The following is a 19398-nucleotide window of genomic DNA, read 5'->3' as shown; positions in this document are numbered from 1 at the left end:
TTTCTTCTATCCTTTTTTCCTATATCTTTTCTAGATAGATAGGGGGAAGACGGAAAAGAAGAGGTAGATTATTAGGATTTTTTTTTCAGCTATGTTGTTGCGGCCGAAAATTGGAGTCTATAAAACCTACGTCAGTCGCGATTTGCGCAACTTTTATAGTTTTTAAGCGAGAAATTCGCGTATTTTATAGTATCTATAGCTTTTACAGCCTTTGTAGCCTTTATAGCTAAATTAAAAAAGAAATCTTAATTTCGCTTATTTTATTAATCCCTATATTTTCTATTTAAATAACTACGAATTTTAAAAATTATTTTATAAAAAGATCACTTAGTAAAAGCCTTATTATACCTATAATTACTATTACAAAATGTCCTTGTTTACTAGGCAATAGAGCTATACTAAATATACGGTATAGGACTACTAGATTTAAAACTATATGCACTAAATCTTAAGAGATAAGTCTCTTTAACTAACTAATTAATACCTTAACTATATCTAATAGCCTAAGGGCAAATGCGGGAGCAATGCGTTAGTAACGTAGGGAATTATAAGAAAAGGATTATAAGAAAAGATTATAGACTATATCTTAGCAGTTAAAGATAACGGCAAGCCAAGGCTCTGTACGTTAAATCCCATACTAAAGGTTTTACGGAACTATACTAGAACACCAAATTGCCTATAATACTTGTAATTAATTACAAACTGGTATAAAGGCTTAGAAGCAAAGTTGTATAAAAATCCCTATATTAGCCTAGGTAGTTACTAGTATACTTCTAGTAGGCTTCCAATAGGTCTCCTAGCAATCCTTACATCTTTTCTCTAGTTATATTTTTTCCTTATTAAGGTTTTTCAGGAGTTTAAAGCAGGGGTTAGATAGATAGATAATATATAGCAGCATACTAATACCTCTTTAATATCTCTCCGAACCTCTTCTAGGACAAGCCCTTATAATCTCCCTACCGTAAGGTAATAGCGATCGGGGGCCAACCGTAAGAAGGGGGGGGCAATATAAGGGATATTATTACGGACACCTTAGGTTGCCCTTAGGACAACCCTTAGACGCCCCTTAGATAGTTACCGGTTATATACTAAAGGTACATGCCCGTAGTATATAGTCTCCACAATCCCAGAGGCCTTACCTCCTTAAGGATTCGTCTTTCTTACCAATCTATCCTGTTCCAATCGTGTCCTTATAGCCCCCTGTCTATAAAATCCCCTCGCACTTTCTTTAAAAAAAGGAAATAAGAACTAAACCTAAAGAAGAAGGCTACTAATGCCTAAGCCTATTACGGTTAGTATATCTCTATCCTCTTTTTCTCTAAATTATTACCTATAAAGGGCTCTAGAAACCCTAAGTTAGGCCTATATAGGGCTAAAATGTAACGAAGCCTTATAGTAGAAACTATAGTAGACTTGTTAATAGGCTAAGTATATAGGTAAATATAATAATAAGATCTATCTATAGCGTAAATGCCTAATAGATTAATTCTAAGATTTACTACAAAGAGAGAACTATCTAAGGAAGGGATTATAGTCCTTTAAATATATAACCTAACTCCTAAAAAATGTACTAAGTACGTCGGTATGTCAATACGTTAGTATATTACACGTTTCTAAGTTTCCACATTTTTACCTTCTAAACTATTCCCGTGACTTATTATATAACTTAGTTGCCCCTTATCCTATAGTTTAACTAGTTTTAGCGCCTCTCGCGCTTCCCCTACTAGTCCGTTTATATCCTCCCTAAGTAGTTATACTATTGCTAATATAAGGTTTATAATATAGAAGAATAATAAGAATAAGAATAAGTTAAACTACTAATACGTAGCTGCTAGTATATATTAAGCTGCCTAGGAAGGATTTATATATATAGAAATATAGCACTATAGCTAGAAAGCTATATATGTAATATTGTACGTAATATAATATAACGGATATAAAATAAAATATAAAAAGAAGAAGTTTAAAGCTAGGGGGTATATTAACCTAGTATCGGTTATAGATTAGGAGTGTTTATAACTTATCTAATATATATATAGTCTCTTTTCTTCTTAGATTTATCTATATAAGAGTTCGTTCGATAAAAAGAAAAGCGGATACTATCTTTAGCTATTAAACCCTAGGTGCTTAAGCTAGATCGAAAAAGTATAAATAGAAAAGATATATAATACAATGCCAGTTAAAAATTGGAAAATAGTAGCTAGAGATAAGAAAATCTCGTCTAATCAAAAGGAAATAAAGAGGGGTAAGATTTTTATTAGAATACAAAATGAAAAAAACATATATCCCTTATATAGGGCACGATTGCCTTTATTACAGTATATCTAACTAACGACGAGAAAAGGATTTTTAGAGTTAGGATACCCTTTTCGCTACGGAGCTAGACTCTAGTCTTTGCGAACTTAAATAGATACTGCTAACTATTATATATAAGATACTTATAAATATCCTAAAGTAGATTTAAGAGAGTACGTACTAAGACTGCAGCCTCTACTCCGCTAGCAACTTTACCCGCGATAAAATATACTAATAGGCGTGTTTTAGAATACTATATTAAGGGTATATTTTTGTTATGCCTAAGTCCAACCAACTTGACCATACAAACCACTAAAAAGGTAGCAGTAGTGTCTCGCGACTAGACGGGCTACTGGTTAGAATACCTTATAAGCTCTTCAGTCTATATATCCTGTATAGGTAGCACAAGGTTATAACAATTTTAGAACACTTAATATAAATATCTTAAGATAATATATTTTCTTATACATCTGCTTCTAATTTTTAAACCACTAAAAGTAGACTACTTAAGTAAATATTAAAAGATTACAGCTTAATTCTCTTATAGGGGGACAAGAACTAGTCTTTAAAATTACGTAAAGCTATTTCTATCTAGTTAGTAAGAATATTTTTATTAACTTCTATTAGGTTCCTAGCTATTAATAAATCTATAAAAACGCAATAGTAGATAAGTTAGCTAAATAGGGCCTTTCTAAAAGAAAAATATAATCTTCTTATACCTCTTTAGTCTATATAGGCAGAGTAGCAAAAGAAAAGATACTAAAATAGTAGAAAAACAATTAGTAGCAGAATAAAAATAAAGGAAAATACTATACTAAAACCGATAGAGGAAGCTATTCCTCTTCTCTCAAAATCCCTAAGGGTAAACACCCTAAAAGGCTACTTTAAATCTTTCTCTAAGATAATAGGGAAGGGCGAAGAAGGTAGATGCTTTAGGGAATATAGTGTTCCATAAACCTCTAGATACCTACTACTAGAATATAACCTATATAGAAGTAAGAAAAGAGAGATATAAAGATAATTAAAATCTTCTCTCTCTCTATAGAAGCTATTTTATATATAAAAAAAGAAAGAGAGACGCTTTTTCTTTTTCTAGATAAGATAGAAATAGCTACTAGAAAGTAGCTAATAGTAATAAAATCTTTAAAAAAAGGCAACTTTTACTAAACTCCTAGTAGACGGATATTAGTAAGTAAAAGCATAGAATAGAAACAGGCGTTAGAGTTTCTTATAGTCTTTTCTATTTTCCTACTACGTAATAGTTGTTAGTAACCTAGTATTTTACTAGGGAGCTATAAACCCCAGCTTAGAGGTTTATAAACTACTAGGATATAGCTATTAGTATACAGGTTTGGGCCGGCTCGTGCACGCGGACGGCTTGTGCACGGTTTTTCTCACTAAAATCTGCCTAAATACACATTTTCCTACCACCTATAACTTAATAACCTTTTAATAGAAATTTATATAAATTTAAATATAGCTTATTAAATACTAAAACTACGATTTTATAATAAATATATATAATAAAAGTGTCGGGAATAAGGCAAGTTGCCGTCACGTACGGCAAACTGCCGTCACGTGATGGCAAGTTGCCATCACGTGTCGCCGCGGCACTAGCGTGGCGAGGAGCCTTAGGTTCCTCGCCCTCCCTTATTCTAATCAAAAAGCTTTATTAACTAACATCACTGTAACCCTACTCGAGTAGTTATTATTAGTAAGTTACCCTATGTAACTAATACTGATTAGTAGTTAAATATATAGTTAACTATAGAGCAGCTAGGTTTTTAAACAGAAGAGACAGTCTTATATAGGGGTGCTATATACGCTTATATAGAATGGATCCCGGCAATACTATACTACTTTAGACTTGCGGAAAACTAGTAATAGAAGTGTTACTAAGTACTAGGAGATACTAAGTTGCGTTTATTACGCAGAATAACCGCGTTTATAAAGATTTAGTTAAGTACTTTAGGTCAGAAGTATTACTAAACCTAGGGTCCTAAGTTAACGTCTAAAACGCGTTAAACGACGTCTAAAACGCGTTAAATAACATCTCAAATTGCCTACCTCTTAACAGTAAACCTATGAGATCCTATAAAACCAAAAATCCTACCTACCTTTAACGTACGACACCCCGTTAATTCTATACCTATTATAGCGTTAACCTACCTAAAGAAGTATAAGGAAGATATTAACCTAAAGATATAGAATAAAGCTATAATTAACCTTATAAACGCTAATAAATAAGACTTAAATGGATTTTTATTACACTATATAGCATATTAATAATAATAATAAATTCAATTTACCGTCCGACCTAGTCCCCCTAATGGGTCCACGCAGACTAATTCCTATAGTAAAAACTCAATATACACACTAAGAAAAACCCATTTTTTAGGTAAACAAAAAACCCCTAAGGGAAACGTAAGAGGTAATACTTTTAGATAGCATTCGTACTACATTAACGGGGGGGAAAACACCGTCAGGTTACTGCTTAGAGACCCCTAAGGAAGGTGTCTTAAATGCCTGTCTTGCCCTGTCTGCCTTTTGAACCACTTTCCCTATCTGTTGTTGCCTATGTGGAATTGTATACCTACCCTTCCCCTACTCCGCCCTGTATACATATATATATGCTACTTACAGCTTCCCTACTTGCAGCATAATCCAATCTTATTATTATACCTTCTAGTATAATCCACTGCCCTCCTATATAATGCATTTATATCCAGTTCTGTATAACCTTTTTTAAAACCAAAATAATGGGACAGTAATTGGTGCTAGGTGTCTTTTCCTAGGGCCCTAACCTAGGTCCTTTATAACACAAAGGAGGACATATACCGCGTGCGGTAGGTCTAAGCTGTTAGGTAATAATAAAGGCGGGTAGATAAGAGGCCTTAAAAGGCAATAGACGAGAGGCTTTTGGAAGGTAGGTAGATGAAGAGGCTTATCGCGGGCTTTAGCCTGCAAGGCGTACGTATATACTATATAGGGTCGTGTAGCATGGCGTACCATGCTATATAGAAGGAGGACGCCGATTTAGATGCCGTGATTCGAGCAGGTCGACCGTATGTAAAGATAAGTTGGTCGTGTTCCTAAGGCCTTGTTAGGGCTTACCCTCCCAACAGAAACTTCTTTCTTCGCGATCACCCGTCGCAGCGCTAGCGGTGCGCAGCCGTACGGACGTCTCTGCGTTTGCTCTGGTAGTTTATTGACACGATCCTAACGGAACATCAATAGTACTGCCAGGTTCCCGGGCTCCACCGCGTGGAGGTGCAGAGGCCGATTTTATAAAGCCCATATAGCATATTATAAGGACAGTAAATATAATAATACCGCGCTATAGGAATATATAAAGAAGGACTTTGTTAAATAAACAAAGGAAATATAGGCCCCCGTAAATAAGAATATCGTATAGGACTTCCGTAACTTCCTTTAGGAGAATAGAGTATTTATCCCTAAGAACAGGGGTACTATTAGAGATAATATTTAGAAGCAGGTTATTAATGTAAAAGAAGAGCACAAATAGACTCTATAAGAGATTAAGCACTAACTACGTACTATAAGGAAGTTTAACTTATAATAGAACCTAAGTAATATACCTTTAGAGACAAACCTACCTCTACCTTTAACTCCTCTGTATCTAATTTAACCTATAACCTTAATATTGGATACTATACCCTAATAAGAGCAGGTATAGGATCCCATTACTTCGCGATTTAATAATCTTTAGACTCTACCAACTAAACCTATATCCCCACTATAGCCTATAATATAACCCCTACCTCCTCCATCCTAATCTTAAATTAGAGGCAGTTTAAAATTGCTTATAAAGCTTACAAAGCTCTATTTAGATTAGGAGAAGAAGTTTAGCAGGGAATTATATAATATTCTTAATTCGAAACTATATATCTTCTATAACTATTACTAAAAGGTAGGAATAGAGTCTAATTAATACTATAACGCCTATTCCGTTATGCTTAAGGGCCAAGCTAGTATCTTCTATTATAATTATTTAGCAGGAAAAGGATATAATTTTAACCGTATAATATATAAGTTAAGATACTACTTTAAAATAGAAGAGAATAAGTAGTAGTATATATTAGAATAGAGAGAGACTACCTTTCTAAGGATTATTGCTATAAACCTAGGTGTCCCTCGGCTTAATTATCTTTAAAAGCTCTTTAATTAACTTTAGATGATTTAGCGTAGTTTATCCAAATTATATTAAGAGGACTTTAGCCTACGTAATTAAGTTATTAGCGTATACTAAGGTATTAAAGAATATAACCTTACTCTCTTTAATCCTGCAAATACTTATAAAGGAGTGTATACTTAATTAAGATCTTCTGTTAGTACCGCTCTATACTCTTAAGAAGTATAGCAATTTAACACCTAACTCTAACCTACTTTAATTAACCCGCCTAACTAATATAATTATAACTGGACTAATCGAATATATAGTGGCTAGGGTAGGTAATACGGTAGAGGGTATAATTAATAACTATAAGGTAAAGGTAGAGGTCCTTATAGAGGTTTATTTTAAAGTAATTGCTAAAAGAAGTACTACGTTTATAAGAAACCGAATTACTAGTTAACTAGGCATTCTCTTAATAAGCAAAAGGAGGTATTGTAAGGGATATTATTGCGGACACCTTGGGTTGCCCTTAGGACAACCCCTAGACGCCCCTTGGATAGTCGCCGGTCACGTGCCGGAGGCACGTGCCCGTAGTATATAGCACGATCCTAGAGGCCTTACCTCCTTAAGGATTCGTCTCTTTTACTAATCTATCCTGTTCTAATTGTATCCTTATAGCCCCCTGTCTATAAGATCCCCTTACATTTAAATCCTTCCTACTCTTTTTTGGAAGGGTAGTCGGCTTTAAGGACCAGATTGTTTGTTTATATCTTTTATTAACAACTACCATCCTCCCTTAAAATCTCGCGATAACCTAAACGGAAACTCTACGGATACCTTATAGAAAGCCGTCGCGTAAAGGCAAAAAGGTCCCTCTGATAGCGAGAGATTGCGATAATATAACCCTCTAGGTAAGATGGCCGAACGAGCCCCAATACCTAGATACTCTAGGAGCTCGAAGACTCTCGCACACCTACGGTTACCGCTGAGGAAAACGTAGATACCCTTTATAACGGTTATAATGCTACCAGAAAGCAACCGGAACCCCTCCGGCCCCACCTAAGCCAATTAAAAGATTAAGCGCTAGAGGCGACTTTAAGATCTTCCCCTAAGCTAGAAATGCTAGAGGAATATACTAACGTATCTAACTAGGGAACTAACCGGAACCCTCCCGGAAGACTACTAGCCTATAATTAGTATAGTAGCGGTATATAGACTGCTTACAAGCTAAGCGGGCCTACCCCTTTAGGTAATCTAAGCTAATTACTAACTTAGGACCCGAGCCTTATTGGGAAGCCTATACTAGCTACTAGTACTAACACTACCTCTATAGTAGGAGCCTCCCTAGGCCCGAGTTTGGAAGGTTAAGAGCCCTATACCAATCTCCTTTAAGACGGATATTGGGAAGCTGTTATAAGGCTCTTAGAAGCTATATAGGAGGAAGCTACTAATGAATATATTAGAACCCTTTAAGGGCAAATCCAGATCTAGTAGGGTCTAATTTAAGTTAGGTAAATTCTTTTATAACCTAGTTAAGGCTAAGGGCTTCCTAGAAGCTACTTAGTACCTACCTAAGGAGGTATAGAAGACTTAGAGAGTTATCTACGCTATAAATAGAAAAAGGATATAGACCGACTGGCTAAGGCCTTTAGTAGTTTAGAACTTTGCTATAGACCTAACGCCTAACAGTTAGACGATTGGGTTTGTAAGGTAGACAACTTCTTTGAGATGTTAATAATATGAGATGATACTAAAGAGTGTATACGCTGGATTATTAGTAAGATTAAAGACTAATCGCTAAACTAAATTGCACTTAATTAGCTTAATAAAGAGCAAATTACTATATAGCTACAGCTGTAAACCTTTCTAAAGAAATGGACTTAAGATCTGTATGTTGTATAATATAATAATATAGAGCTATTCTGGAATGGGACACAGCTAGACCGCTATAACTTCCGCTAGTTTATAAACTTTGTGGAAACTTATACTTAACAGATAGATTTAGAGCCCTTTAAAAATAAGGACGGTAGCATTTATAAGAAGGAGAAGATCGGGTTTATCTGGGCTAGAATTAAGCTAGTAATTTATGATGAAATAAAGCGCGTGGGAGCCCTATTGCGGATTACTATATATACGGATTTTGAACAAGTAGTTCTAAACGCTAAAAACGCGGTAAGGAACTAGACCTCTTTTGGTAGGAAGCTGGGGGGTTACTAAAAGTGTGGGTACTCTAGTAGTAATATAGGGCAGACCTAACCTTTAAAGAAGCCGTTCTTAAAGAGAACTTCGGAAGGGTTAAAGTTAGGAACCTTAAATAACGGGAAAGACTCCTAGGGCTAACCCGATACCTATCCGGCACCTTTATAGAAATACTCTAAGAAGTTAAGAGAAAACTCCGGAGGTAGATCTTATTAAAAAAATAAGTAGGGTAATAACCGCACTAATAATCTAAAAAAAGAAAAGCCCTAGTTATAGACTTTTCTTAGCTATAACTAAGGTAAGATACAGAAGAAGAGACTCTCCGTATTACTAATAAGCTAGAAATAATACTCCTTATGGGTAAGGTATAATAGTTCTAAGCACTATATAATAGCGGCGCCGAAATCAATCTTATATAATATAATTTAGTAAAAGAGTATAAACTTATCCTATTATAAAGGTAGTGGAAACCTATTATAGGCTTCCTAGATAAGCATTAGATTAAGCTATACAGTGCCTATAAGCTTATAGTATTAGTAGCCAATATATATAACCGCACTAAGGCGGTTAGCCCACAACCCTTTTAGGCGGCTGACTTTATAGGTTATAACTTTATCCTTAGATACCCTTAGCTTACGGAGGTAGATCCTAAAATACGCTTTAAGACAGGAGCCTTTAAATGGTGGAATAATGAAGATTTGGAAGGGCGTATATTACTAATAAGCCTAAATAATATCCTAGAGAATGTAGCCCTAGGCGAAATAGTATACGCTTTATACTTAAAGGAGTATTAAATCTAACCCCTATTTAATAGTAAGATGGGTATAGAGCTTAATATAGGTAATAACCCCTCTATAATGGAGACCCTATAGGGAACTACTGGATAGGTTATAGAGATATTATAGGGAGGCGGCGATCTTAAGGATCTTATAAGATACTTTAACCGCTATAGGTTACTCTAGCTTAAGTAATATATAGAGAGTATACTATAGCACCTCAAACGCTGCGTTAAAGAGTTCCCTACCCTCTATTAGCTACTGTATAAAACGGTTTAATATATAGTGGCAACTATATATAAGTAACTACTATAGCGTATAACGCTGCCTATAAGCATCCTAAGGGAGCTCTAAGACCTACCCGACAATAACGTAGAGGACAAACGTAACCCTAATTTGTTAAATATTCTAGTAGGCCTAAGGGACTTACTAAGGGTATTTTTGGGTAGGAGAGCTAAAGTCCTACNNCAGAACTNGGAGTANNATNANGTAATTAATNTANAAGAAGGTAAATAACCNCNNAACCTTNCTATCTATAACCTCTCGCGTAAAGAGCTTAAGATCCTATAGGAGTACCTTAATAGCTTATTAGAAAAGGGATGGATCTAGCCTAGTAAGTTGCCGTTAGGCGCGCCGATTCTCTTTATCCCAAAACCAGATAGAACTATAAGGCTATGCGTAGACTATTGCGGTCTTAATAAGATTATAATTAAGAACCGTTACCTACTACTACTAGTTAGTGAAATGCTAGATCGACTATCTAGGGCGAAGATCTTTATAAAGTTAGATTTATAAAACGCCTATTATAGGCTCCGTATTAAAGAAGGGGATAAGTAGAAGACCGCTTTTAAGACCTAATACGGCTACTTTGAGTATCTAGTGATGCCTTTTAGGCTAGCTAATGCGCCTATAATATTCCAATCGTATATTTATAGAGCCTTAGGGGGACTAGTTAACCGTATATACGTTATTTATTTAAATAATATCTTAATCTACTTAGAAGACGAGAATTAACATAAGTAATACGTTCGCAAAGTGCTGGAACGTTTAGATAATTAGGGCCTCTACGCTAAAGCATTAAAGTATATCTTTAACACTAAGCAGGTTAAGTTCCTAGGTTATATTGTGACGCCTATAGGTGTAGTTATAGACCTAGTATAGGTGTAGATAATTTAGGAGTGGCCGGAGCTAGAGAGCTATTGGGATATTTAAGTGTTTCTAAGCTTTACCAATTTCTATAGGCGCTTTATCTATAACTACTTAGACATTACCTAATACCTATTTAACTATATTGCGAAAGCTTCCTAAAACTCAACCTAAGGAGCAAAAAGCTTAAAGGCGGTAAGGAAGAAAACTAAAAAGGGACTAACTAAATAGTATAAGCTATAGTTATGGCCCGGAAAGGTTTAAAAGGCCTTTTAGGAACTTCACGTAAAGTTTATAGAAGCTCTATTACTGCGGCATTTCGACCTAGATTAGCTATTAATAATAATAACTAATATATCGAATTTTGCCCTTGCTAGTATCCTGCTGCAACCTAATAGGCATCTAGACGCTACCTAGCTCTATTAGAGACCAGTAGCATTTTATAATAAAAAATTCTAGGGATCTAAAGTTAGGTATTATACCCATAATAAGGAACTGCTGGCTATAGTCGACTGCTTTAAACAGTGGCGATATTACCTTAAGCACGCGAGCCATACTACTTGTATACTCTTAGATTACTATAATTTACGCTACTTTATAACTATAAAGGAGCTTATACCTTAATAAGCCAGATAGGTAGAGGAGCTTACGTAATTTAATTTTAAGATCGAATATAAGCTAGGGGAAAATAACCCTGCTAATAGACCGTCACGACGGCTAGATTATACTAAAGGCTTTAAAATAGGAGAAGGAAAATAGATAATAGATATTTTACTCCCTATATTGCAGAACAAGCTCCAGGTATAAAATACTTGAGTACCTATAGCTCTATATACTAAGTCTTAGGCGGTATAAGCCCTATTGGTTTTTATTAACGTTCTAGCTAGTACCTAGTCCGTTACTAATAAGGGTCCAAATATACCTAGATAGGACGTCCCTAATACATTCTCGGAACCTAGTAATATACTATCCCTAATTGCTAAGCTATCCCCTTAAACTAATAGCGAAGCTATAAAGCAATTAGAACTTAGAGCCCTATAATAACTAAAGGACTTTAACCTTATAGCGGCCTTCCTAACGTATATATATTAAAGAGTTATAAGATCTATAGTACTATCTAGTTTTATACTTAAAGTAGTATAGAACGAAATAGCTTTTACCTAGGAACTATCTAAAGGGTTAACGGATCTCATCCGTAAGGTATAATAGAGGGACACTTCCTATACTATTCTTAATACAGAAGTAGACCGGAAACGTGACGGAAAGGAAACTACTAGGCGCTACTATTAGGAACTAGACCTAATGGGCCTACTATATAGAGGTAGCAAGGTTTAGGTGCTATAAGAAGCAAATCTACAATAGAAGATTCTTATAAAGAATTATAATGATCCCCTAGGCGGCCACTATGGTTAAGCAAAGACAGTAGAATTACTTTAGCGCAAATACTATTGGCTAAGGCTTAATTAGGAAGTAAAGGAGTATATTAGCTATTGCGAGAAGTGTTAAGTATATAAGATCCGCAGGTATAAGCTATAAGGTCTACTTAAATTAGTTCCCCCCGCTAGTAAGCTATAGTGATATTATGCTATGGACTTTATTACGGATCTCCCGCCATCTAAAGATGGCTAAGGACGAACATACGATTCGGTCCTCGTACTTATTAATAGGTTTTTAAAGTACGTTTAATACCTTCCCGTTAATAAGATAATTAACGTATAAGAGCTCGCCAATCTAATTAAGGAGAAATGCTTTCTTAAAGTAGATTAGCCGCACTCTATTATTACTAATAGGGGCAGCGTCTTTATAAGCTAGTACTGGTCGGATTTATGCTTCTATTTAAAGATAGATTACTATTATAGTACAGCTTTCTACCTATAGACGGATGGGTAAACGGAACGCTAGAACTAGGAACTAGAGTCTTACCTATGGATATATTTAAACTATTAGCAAGATAACTAGTGCGAGTTACTTCCGTATACGGAGTACGCTTATAATTTAAAGCAATATATATTATATAAGTATACACTAATCCAGATTGCCTATAGCGTCCGATTATTTGGGTTTAATAGTATACCTAATAATTACTAGCTAAAGCCGTATAATTAGTTATAGGATCCTACTAGGAAGTTTAAGGACATCTACTAGAGAGTATAAGGATACCTCTAGAAATAGGAGGAGTAATAGAAGTATACGAAGTAGAGCCTATAAGATGCCTAAGAGTAGTAGAGACTTTAGTATAACCATAAGCACTAGGACAAGTATTTCGGAGTAGGCGATAAGGTTCTATTACGTTTAATGAATATTAAGACCCGTTAACTATTAAAGAAGCTCAATGTAAGATACCTAGGTCCCTTCTAAGTTAAGGAACGAATTAGTAAGCTAGCCTATTATCTCTAACTACCCCCATTTATGGCCTGTATATATTTAGTATTTTACGTAAACCTACTAGAGCTATGGCATAGACCACCGCTAGAAAATAACTTCTGTTTAGGCCCAATTAAACACCCTAAGGTAGTAGGCGAGCGGTATGAGGTTAAAGCTATACTATGCTATAAGTCTGTTAAGAATAAGCTTTAATTTAAAGTTAAATGGCTAGGCTGGCCTACTAAGGACTCTATATAAGAACCAGAGGATCACCTTAATTATTGCGAAGATATTTTAAAAGAATATTAGGACTAAGGTCTATAATCTATAAATTGCAGAAAGCGCTCTAATACTACGGTGTTATTGCGACCTATAAAAAAAGCTCGCGAAAAGAGTAAATAGGTTAAATCGGATATAGAACGGACAAGCTCTGGAAACTATAAGGATTAGGGCTATATAGCCTAAGGTAGGACGGGTCCTTAGCCTTTTTATGTATATAGCATAGAGTTAATAGGGCATTTTGCTAGAATTGTATTCTTATTTATTAATCTATACTAGGAACATTGTTTTTAGGGCTTCTAAGCCCTTCCTAAAAGCCTTCTAAGGCCTTCCTAAGCACCTAATTAAGGTCCTTAATTGCTACTATATATAAGAACGAATCCTAAAAGTCTAAACTACAAATGCCCAATCTGAAAAGCTACTACGCCCCATTATTATTAGGAGTAGGATTAGTATCCATTAGGCTACTAAGTAATAGCTAACGAGAATAGGATCTAGATGCCTTAGTAGGCGTATAAGTAGGCATGAAAATAGGGGCAGGATAATAAGGTGTAGCTAGAGTAGAGACTCTTAAACGCTTAATACTAATATTAGGTCCAAACCAATACTAACGAAGCTTTTATGGCGTAAGCTTATAGTTAATAAAGACACGCTTAAGCCTAGAATAAATAGAGACGTTAGCTAGCTGGTATAGTCTAGAACTACTAAAACCTTACTACGGCAACCGTTAGTTACCTATCCACTAGGTACCTAAAGGGTAACCTACCTAATACCGTATTATGTTATACTCTTTTAAAACTTAACGCGTATGCGCGAACTCCTTCCTATAGTAGACGGCAACCTTCCTCTTATTACCCCTATCTTTTACCCTATCCTTAGTATACCAACCTTGCTCTTGCATTAGGCGTTACTAGCTAGCTTACTAGGAATTATGGGCAGTATAGATGGCCGTGGCATAGTCTTAAATTCGGCCAAGTTATTTAGCATTTGCGCTAGAATAAGAGAGAGCCTGGGTGATGTAGTAGTTAAGGATATTAAAGGAACGTCGCCACTTAGGCCCAGGCTATTATTAAAGCTTAAAGTTAGTAATGGAAATCTATTAAGGATAGAAAAACTTACCTTAACGTAACTGCCGCTTTTAGTACGCATGCATTAATTATAAGGACTAAAGGTATTAGATCTAACGTAGTGCGTCTTATTATAAGCCTCTAGAATCCTATTATTAGATTTCTGGTCTTTTAAAGACGTATAGGCAAAATTATTTAGGTAGAACTAGCACTAGTTGCGGGTTAGCGGGGGTTAGGGTTTTATATATAAAGGTAGGGCTAGGATACGCTATAGAATTTGCTTAAAAGAGTAGTTAGCAGGAGAACAAAGAGGCATATTAAATTATTAATAAAAAAGAAGAAAATCTTAATAATATATCGAAGATACGTCCAAAATTGGACGACGGTTAATGGCGAGAAGTAAGGTGTTTAAGAAAAGGAGCAGCTTAATAAGTAAGGCGTCTTTATACTTTACCTTCTAATACCCTTCCAGTGAATAACCGCAACCTTGCTAATATAACTCCGTTATAATAGCGCTATTTAGAAGGAAGGAAACACGTGTATAAGTTATTTAACTATCACTTCCTTATAAAAACTAACTACGCGGCTGGGGGAAGGCAATTAAGATATTAAATTAAAGACGTATATGGGTTAAATTAGACCTAAAACGATACCACAGTATTAAAGAATAACGTTATAGACGTTCTTAACAATTGCATAATAGCTACAATTGCTATTGCGAAATGTCCCTATTTACTAGGCAGTAGAGCTACGCTAAATATACGGCACAGGACTACTAGATTTAAAACTATATACACTAAATCTTAAGAGATAAGTCTCTTTAACTAATTAATTAATACCTTAACCGCATCTAATAACCTAAGGGCAAATGTGGGAGTAATGCGTTAGTAACGCAGGGGATTATAAAAAAAGGATTATAAGAAAAGATTATAAACTATATCTTAGCAGTTAAAGACGACGGCAAGCCAAGGCTCTGTATATTAAATCCTATACTAAAGGTTTTACGGAACTATACTGGAACACTAAATTGCCTATAATACTTATAATTAATTATAGACTAGTATAAAGGCTTAGAAGCAGAATTATATAAAAATCCCTATATTAGCCTAGGTAGTTACTAGTATACTTCTAGTAGGCTTCTAATAGGTCTCCTAGTAATCCTCGCGTTTTTTCTCTAGTTATATTTTTTCCTTATTAAGGTTTTTTAGGAGTTTAAAGTAGGGGTTAAATAGATAGATGATATATAGCGGCATACCGATACCTCTTTAATATTTCTCCGAACCTCTTCTAGAACGAGCCCTTATAATCTCCCTACTATAAGGTAATAGCGATTAGGGGCCAACCGCAAGAAGGGGGGGGGCAATGTAAGGGATATTATTGCGGACACCTTAGGTTGCCCTCAGGATAACCCCCGGACGCCCCTTAGATGGTCGCCGGTTACGTACTAGAGGCACGTGCCCGTAGTATATAGTCTCCACAATCCCAGAGGCCTTACCTCCTTAAGAATTCGTCTCTCTTACTAATCTATCCTATTCCAATCGTATCCTTATAGCCCCCTGTTTATAAGATCCCCTTATAAGTATATAATAAGTTTCGCCAGAGTATAAGAAACGTTAGAAATTATAAGGTTACTACAGCCTACTTTTAAAGCTTTTTAGTTTAATATAAAGGCATAGAAGATCTTAAGGGTAAGGTTAATAAGGCCGAACAGCTCCTTATAAATATAGAAATTAAGAACTACTTACCCAACTAATACTTTACTAAGTATAGTAAGGTAGATAGTATACAAACCGTTACTATTCTTAATAACTAATCTACGCTCCACTCTATTATAAAGTTAGATATCTTTAATAAGCTATAGGAGAGTTTTACGTTCTCCTTTAATAATAGATACTCGGCGAACGTCTTCTATAGTATTATACTAGATACTAGAGCCGCAGAAGTATCTATAGTAGGAGAACCTCAAGTTTAAGCCCTTTAGCAGCTTAATAGCTTTATTTAGATTAACTATTTAACGGCAGGCTAATATACGATTCGTTTTAGCAAGGGTACTATAATCTCTCTTGGCATAATTAGGGTCCGAACCCCCTTAGGGTATATTACTTTCCACGTTATTTCTATAAATACCCCATTTCTATTTTATATTAGAGATATAAATAAATTAGGCGTTAAGCTTAATAACCTTAAGAATGTACTCATTTAGGGAGATAATTAGGTACCCGTTGTGCGCAAGTAGGGTTACCCCTAGTTGCTCCTTTATTAACTAGAAAAGAGTATTACTTAGAGCCACTTAACTAAGTTAGAGTTACGTTAACTATACCGTTACTTTAGCCACCTATTTATTTACTAACTACTTAGGGTCTTTTAGCAAGTAGGCTATAAAGTTAAGGTTAAGGCGATTAAGCATCTTATAAAGTACTGCTATTACTACTAAATAAACCAGAAGTCCCCTAGCCGATTTAAGTTTAGCCTTAAAGATAACTACAACTTTAACTTTTATATTATTATTAACGTTATATACCTTAGCGGCAAGCCAGTACTCTAAGTTATTAACTCCTTAACCTCCTTTTAAGCCGCACGTTTCTTAAAGGATATATTAGCTAGAAATATATAAAATACCCTATAATTATACTAGATTAATATCTACCTAGAACCCCCTAATTAAATCGTCTATAATATAGGAAAGAACTTCTTATCTATAGAGTTTTAATAATAGATAAAGGCAATAGCAATTAAGGTTAAGGAAGTCCCTATTAAGGCATATAATAGTGTCGGAAAAGTAAAACAATATTATGCGCTATTATGCCGCGTATATAAGATTATTTCTTTAGAACTAGAGAACGCTAGCGAAAAACTTACCTTATAAATGGCTGTTAAAGCCATTAATAATTCCGCTAGCCTAGATAGACTTATACCTATATTACTCATCTTTAGCGCCTACCCTTAAATAACTAATAATTCTCTACTATCTCCCTCTATTGTATAATGAGCTAAGGCTATTTACAAGGTAATAAAGGAGGTGCGACGTCTTTACGCCACACGCTAGGTTAATAATGTACTAGGAATAAGAAATGGCCCAAATACCTTAATTACGCTTAATCTACCACTCTAGTCTAAGGTATACGTATAGCATAAAAAGGGAGGATGGTTAGGCCTATATTAACTCATTATAATTAATAGTTAAACTTATACTATTTAGATACCTTACAGACCTACTTAATTCCATTTAACGTTATTAAGCCTTACTATAAGGATAATAGTTTTAAGCCTTTATAGGATACCCTAAAAGATACCCTAGAGGAGAACTATAATTAATGTACTCTAGAAGATGACTACAATCCTAATATAATTGTAGTAGATATGCCGCAACTATGACGCGGTAAAGGTCGCCTAAAGGGATTATAAAATTGCTAATATCTTATTAATTTTAAAGAGTAATTTGTTACCGCTATTAAGAATAGAGTTAAGTTATTAATAGCCTTTATACTAGCTAAGGAGAAGGCTAACTTTAAGCTTATAAAATAGCTCTAAAAGGAAGGTTATATTATAACTCCTAGAGCTCCTTTCTAAGCATCTAATAAGTAGGAGATTAATGGTCTTATTGCAAAAGGAGTCTGTAAGTTTAAGAAGTATAACCCTACTAAGTTTAATAGAGTTCGTATCTTTAAGTTAAGAATAGTTAATAAGATTAAGGGTAAAGCTACTAACGCCCTATTTAAGAAATTAAGGCTTATTATCTAAGGCTATAACGACAATAGTAAGGAGGTAATTCTTATATAATCTCCTACAATTTAACAAGCTAGTTAGCGAGTTATTGTTATATTAGCTCCCTCCTTAATAAAGAATAGAATGGCGGTTTATTTATAAGATATTACTTAAGCCTACACCTAATTAGAGATATACCTTTAGCGCTTAATATTAGCATACCTTCTAGAGTAAATTTGCCACCAGTACCCTAAAGATATAATTATGGTTATACTTAAGCCATTATATAGAATTACAAAGGTAGGAACTTACTAGTGGGCTACCTACAGCAAGCACTATAAAGAGAAGCTTTTAATAACTACCTCTATATTTAATCCCTACTTCCTTATTATAACTATAGGAACTCCATTTAGAATCATTAGTATATAAACTAATAATATAATTATCTTAAGAGACAACCAGTTTTTAGCTCTTAAAGAAGACAAGCTAATAAAGGTAAATCTTATAGTAAAGCTAAAGAAAAAGCTTAATTTAACAATACTATTACTCTTTAATGGATGCATCCTTTCCCTAAATAAGGATTCTATTGCTTTACGCCAGAAGGGTTAAGGCAAGAAGATTAACGTTATTAATATTAATTCTCTAAAGTAAGGATATATAGAGTAACGCGCTTATAGAGCGTATATTGCTTTTATTTATTAACCTAAGGCTTCTTTTAATCTCTTTGTTACCGCCTAATACCAGGAACTAACTAGGGATAACGTTCTTGCCCTAAATAAGCGTTTTTCCTAGCAAATAAACTATCTTAATTGGGGACTACTCTATATGCCTATTAATCTTCCTACCGCTAAGCTCTTTATATTTATTAATAGATCGTTTATAAATAATAAAGATTTTAGCTCCTAATTAGGATATAAGATTATTATCGCAAACGAATCTACTAGAGAGAATAACTTTATAATCCACGGTAATCTTATTTATTAGAGCTTAACTAAAAGTAAATACGTTACTTAAAGCGTTCTAGCGTTAGAGATATATAGAATAGTTAGCGGAGTTAATATAGCAATTATAATTAGAACTACCCTAAAGATAATTATAGATTGACTTAAAGTTCCTATTATCCCTATAATCGTATACACTAACTTATATTCCCTCTACAAGTACTTAGTTAAGCTTAGTACTATAAAGGAAAAGCGCCTTATAATTAATATTATAGCACTTTAGCAATCCTATAAGCGTTAAAAACTCTTTAAGATTTAATAGATTAATGGCTAAGATAACCTAGTAGATATAATGACGAAGGTAAACCTAAATAAGGTACTAGAGACGTTTATTAATACGAATACTCTATATATATAAGTTAAAGGTTAGGTTAAAAGGGAGTCCCTAGAAATTTCTTAGTTATATAAGGTCTTAAGATATCTAGGAACTT

At 34.6% G+C, this 19398-nt stretch overlaps 1 protein-coding gene across 1 annotated transcript; it reads right to left on the bottom strand.

Moving 5' to 3' along the window:
• Positions 1–5331: 5331 nt before the first annotated feature.
• Positions 5332–5514, bottom strand: K441DRAFT_670610 (uncharacterized protein; the record flags this gene model as incomplete). The annotated part of the gene is made up of 1 exon (XM_067650303.1): positions 5332–5514. A coding segment is annotated over one exon (183 nt), but the record flags the coding sequence as incomplete, so codon positions are not given.
• Positions 5515–19398: the final 13884 nt, after the last annotated feature.

This window comes from Cenococcum geophilum, assembly GCF_001692895.1.
Source record: "Cenococcum geophilum 1.58 unplaced genomic scaffold K441scaffold_84, whole genome shotgun sequence".
NCBI classification, from domain to species: domain Eukaryota; kingdom Fungi; phylum Ascomycota; class Dothideomycetes; order Gloniales; family Gloniaceae; genus Cenococcum; species Cenococcum geophilum.
Note: the sequence above shows the minus strand (reverse complement) of the source record. Positions and strands in the feature narration are given on the sequence as shown.